Consider the following 5,467-nt stretch of genomic DNA (forward strand, 5'->3'; position numbering starts at 1 on the left):
CATCCACGTGATGTAAAAGAAAACGTGAATCATCAGACCAGGCCATCTTCTTCCATTACTCCGTGGTTCAGTTCTGATGCTCACGTGCCACTGTTGGTGCTTTCGGCGGGGTCAGAGGTCAGCATGGGCACCCTGACTGGTCTGTATGCCGCCCCATACGCAACAAACTGAGGTGCTCTGTGTATTCTGACAGCTTTCTATCAGAACCAGCATTAACTTCTTGAGCAATCTGAGCTCCAGTAGCTCGTCTGTTTGATCGGACCACACGGGCCAGCCTTCGCTCCTCACGGGCATCAATGAGCCTTGGCCGCCCATGACCCTGTGGCCGGTTCTCCACTGTTCCTTCCTCGGAGCACTTTTGATAGATACTGACCACTGCAGACCGGGAACAGCCCACAAGAGCTGCAGTTCTGGAGATGCTCTGACCCAGTCGTCTAACCCACACAATCTGCCCCTTGTCAAACTCGCTCAAATCCTCACGCTGAAGGGATTATCAGTGTCATTCAGTTCACCTATCAGTGGTCATAATGCATCTGATTGGTGTGCATAATGTCAGCATATTGATTCATGATTCGGATCACATGTCAAACTGCTGAAATCACATGACATTAGCGATCTGAATCATGAATCAATCCGCTGATTCATAACCGTTTGAATCTTTATTCAGTTTAGTGTTAGATACGCTCTCGGACTAAATATAAAATATCTTAAACTGTGTGTGAAGATGAACGGAGGTCTTACGGGTGAGGAACGACATTAGGGCGAGTCATTAATGACATCAATTTCATTTTTGGGTGAACTAACCCTTTAAACCGAGGTCCTGACTCTCCGTGGTCATTAGAAATCTCAGGATGTCCTTCAGAAAAAGAGTAGGGGTGTAACCCCGGCATCCTGGCCAAATTTGCCCATTGGCCTCTGTCCACCATGGCCCCCTCTCCTGATTGGCTTCATCACTCTGTCTCCTCTCCACCAATCAGCTGGTGTGTGGTGAGCGTTCTGGCTCAATATGGCTGCCGTCGCATCATCCAGGTGATGCTGCACATTGGTGATGGTTGAGGAGACCCCCCCATATGTAAAGCGATTTGAGTGCCTAGAAAAGCGCTATATAAATGTAACAAATTATTAATTACTAATAATTATAGATTTTAAAAGACAGTGCCCCAAAAATAGCTTCAATGTATTAACTAATTAAACAAAAGTGTAGTTTGGAATACTTTTGAATAAATTATCAGTGGCGGGTGGCAGTTTCATGTACACTGAAAACATTTTTGTGTAGGATTTACTTTCACAAAATTAACACATTGAATTGTGTAAATACTCAGTTTTATACTTTAGTTTAACTTTGTGGACTTTTCTTCCTGCAACTTTACTATAAAATGACTAGTACTGCTAATAGCGCTTGTCTCTCTGGTCTGCAGAGGAACTGGATTTGGCTTTTGTAACGCCATGTGTAAGTTGGCGGCAGTCTTGGGGAATCTTATATTTGGTTCGTTGGTGGGAATTTCGAAATCCATCCCGATCCTGCTGGCGTCGTCCGTGCTGGTCGGCGGAGGCCTGGTGGGTCTGCGGCTACCCGACACCCGCTCCAACGTCCTCATGTGACCCCACTACACCTGTGACCTCTGAACCCTGAGCCGCCACAGAAACACGCAGGACACCCTCTGTGATGTGTTTGCTTTGTTTTGATGTTTGTTTACTTATTAGGGATTATTTATTGGTTGAATTTATTGGTTGAGATTTTGACATGCCCAGTTTAGATTAAAACTAGATTTTGATGCCTTTGTTAATCAAATGTTATGCTGATGTTTCAAAACAAAAACTGAATCTGGGTTGGAAGAATGATTTAAAGTTATTTATTATGAAAATTCAGCGATTTTATGTATTTTTTTTAAATGTTTTTTTTTTTTTTAGCTGAACACAAAAAATTCAGGTGATTTTAATATTTATTTTGGTTATTTTTAAAATCAAAACACTACTTAATTTCCTTGAAATGCTCAAACAAGAGTAAAAATGCCGTTTAGAGATGTAGACATTAGCGATGACAGCTTTTACTGGTAGCGTAGGTCCGATTCTCTGGCGGCCTTTGCAGTTCTGAGGCTTTTTCCCCCCACGCGCCAAACACATTGTATGCAATGCACTTGCAATTACTTTATCTCCGTTATGTTTACGAAGTTATTGCATTCAGCATTCAATCTTCCTCCCTCAGATAAAATGAACTTATAATAAACCACCAGTAGGTGGCCGCAAATCATTGGCTGCGTCCAAAATCACAATCACTCTTTATATCAGGGGTTTTCAAAACCATTCCTAGAGCCTCCTCAGCACTGCACATTTTGGATATCTCCCTTATTGGACACACCCAGCTCAGCTCATGGAGTACTAAACTAATCAGCTGATGAGTTAATACAGCTGTGTTAAATAAGACACTAATAAGGGAGACATCCAAAATGTGCAGTGCTGGGGAGGCTCCAGGAATGATTTGAAAACCCCTGCTTTATATAGAAGGTACTTATTTTGAATACATAATTAACGTCCACTAAAAATGACATTGTATATAGTAAGAGTGTGTAGTATGAACGTAATTCGGACATCATGCGACCTGCCGGCGTCAGCTGCGTCGCTTCACTGCCATTCACAAACCCCTCTCCCTTGGCCTCCCATCGTACGCACACTTCAGAATCTGAGTACTGTGAATTGAGACATACTTTTTTTTGTCACATACTGATTTTCGCCTACTATATAGGGTGAATTCAGGTTGGTTAGGACACTTTTCCCCACTAAGATGAACTGAATTCACCCCTAGTAGGGAAGTATGCGATTTCGGATGCAGCCATTGTCTTAACAAAGCAGAAGTGAGTCATTCGGTAAAGCGATTCGTTCACATTTGCTGATTCATTCAGGGGCACAGCAGCAGTGAGTGAGTCATTCGTTAAAAAGATTTGTTCCGAATGGCTGATTCATTCAGGAACAAAGCGAGTCATTCCTTAAAGCGATTCATTCAGAATAGCTGATTCATTCAATGGCACAGCAGAAGTGAGTGAGTCATTTGTTAAAGCGATTCATTCAGAATGGCTGATTCATTCAAGGACAAGCAGAAGTGAGTGAATCATTCATTAGAACGATTCGTTCAAAAACAGATTTATTCAGAAACTGAAACTGTTGCTCACAGAGACATGCAATGACTATTCGTTTGAAAAACAGACAATATTGAGTCTAAAATGTAAGACCTAATAGCCTGTTAACTTATTGTTTATTTAATTGTTGTATAAAATCAAAATCACATTTGCAAACGTGCTGATATTTGGGAAAACAGCACTTTTGCTCACAAATATGAAAAACAACTGGCATTTTGTGCACCATTTCTTGTTTTTTTGGAAGCTTTTTGATTCATTTCGATGGCATTTTTGATGCTCTGTTTCGAACTTAGCAAAAGCCGCAACTGCATTTCTTAAACAAGACGATAATGATGATCCAGTTTACAGTTTCTGCTTTTTATAATGATTTAGCTAGCGGAAGAACACGTCAGACACGCTCTGACCGACTTCATTCATGCCTTGGTGAACTTTTGTGGGCGATGTAGCTAAAGCGTCTTCATTTGTGTGTGTCTCTCTTGGTTTAAAGGGTTAAAGGCGTCTTGATAACCCTCGTCTAGCTGCTACGCTTCCACGTGCGAACTCTTCTTCTGAAAACTGAATGGCCTTCGCTTCCTCTCCGTGCCTCCTTCCTCTAAAATCCCTCCGGTCGGCTTTCTCGTAGGTTGTAGCGATCCGTCGTACAGCGGAGCGTTCGAACGCTCTACTGCTGGGAAAACGCGTCGTGTTGCGCCATTTCACCACATTCCACTGGAAATGTCCTACATGCAATTGTGCAATATGACAAGACGTGATGATAGAAAATAATAAAAGCCATTCAGCCTGGTCCGATGTCAATGACGCGCAGGCCCTGCTGCTGCTGTCTACATGCACTGAAGTACACAAAACAGCAGAAATTTACTGAGATTTTGTCGCGTTTACGTCGTGAAAGTGAAGATAAACGCTTGTTTTGAACTCATCACAGGCGACGGCGTTTGCTGTACACGTCTAAATGTTGTAAAGTCTAGCCTGTTGAGTTGAAACGTTATTTTTTCATGTGTATGTGTAGATATCTCGTATTTACTGACATTCGTTTCTGTCTATAGGTGTTTATTTTGGCTGGTTGTGTGTTTTCTGGGGGTGTTATTTGCGCTAACAAGAGGATTTTGTGTCGTTTGATTCGCTCTGAACAAATTCGGTTCATGAGAGATTAAAGTTATGCATTTTTGGTCTGAGCTCGTGTTTTTTATATTCATTTCTGAACAAATTCAAGTGGCCTATTTGGAAAATCCCACACGAACCAATGAAGCGTGTTATCTTGTTAATAAATACACCCGTGCATGTGCATATTGAGACTTTGTGTTGCGGTGATTCGTCTGTCTTGCTTTTCGCCATGAGTTTGAAAGATGAATGTATCATTATTGTGAGCGTGTGATGATGTCGTTCTTAAATGGGTTTTGATTGGCAGTGGATCTGGCATGCCGTCTGGTGTCAGTGACGTCACCGCTGGCCAGATTTCTCTGATATATGTGTGATTTTATTTTGAAAAGAGAGAGAGAGAGAAGTGCCATGTACAGTGTGAACGGAACTGAGGTGGATCCAGATGTACTGCTATTAAAGAGTTTCATTATAAGACTCTAAAGTGTGTCTGCTTATTTTTTCCCCTTAAAACAGACCGAATAAATTTTTGTGTAATAAAAGTTAAGACTTACATCCTTCATTCTGTCTCGGAGTGGGATATAAGGTAGCCTGGATGCCAGCCGAACTCAGCCCCGCCCACAACATTTTTAGATCAGGTGGTTCAGTCTGGCCTCGATCCATAGAGGAGTGATTATCCCTGAACAGAAACTGTTCGGACCAATGAGATCATCAGGGCGGGCTTTAGACGATGACGGACAGATGATCAACAGTAACGTAATCATCACGTCATCAAAGGGGCTTGGATTATATTTGTTCAAATCCTAAACGGAGAGCTTGTTTGTATCTGCATTCACCTTCACTATTTCTCTCAGAAATGATGATCATGTTGGGTAAGTACTCTGTGTATCATTAAAATCATTGATTTTTTTTACAACACCGGCAAAGATCGTTTATTTCAGCGCGCGTGCAGACAGGGTTGCCAAGTTTTTACAACGAAACCCGCCAACTACTAGCTCTAAACAATAGCTTCTCAGGGGGTTCTCCGGGGCAAAAATGGCATTTGGGGGGTAAAATGTGTGTTATTTTGGTAAGGTTGCCTGCTAAAATTCGCATTCATGGGTCTATATATCACATTATAGTCGCTTCAACAAGCGGACATAGAAAACAACCCGCGGAAAAAAAACGCGGACTTGGCAACACAGTGCAGCTGAGCTCTGTTGACATTTGACAACTAAGGAAATGCGTCGCTTCGTTCC

The 5,467-nt window shown here is 42.1% G+C and overlaps 1 protein-coding gene across 1 annotated transcript in view; it reads left to right on the forward strand.

Annotated features, from left to right (window-relative positions):
- LOC137046472 (synaptic vesicle glycoprotein 2C-like) overlaps positions 1–4,713 on the forward strand; it is a 76,258-nt gene extending 71,545 nt beyond the window's left edge. The window contains exon 14 of the mRNA XM_067423713.1: positions 1,419–4,713. Coding sequence (XP_067279814.1) covers positions 1,419–1,602 — 184 coding nt within the window. The 3' untranslated portion in view covers positions 1,603–4,713. The remainder of the gene's footprint in view (positions 1–1,418) is intronic.
- Positions 4,714–5,467: the final 754 nt, after the last annotated feature.

Source organism: Pseudorasbora parva, chromosome 18 (assembly GCF_024679245.1).
Source record: "Pseudorasbora parva isolate DD20220531a chromosome 18, ASM2467924v1, whole genome shotgun sequence".
Taxonomy (NCBI): Eukaryota; Metazoa; Chordata; class Actinopteri; order Cypriniformes; family Gobionidae; genus Pseudorasbora; species Pseudorasbora parva.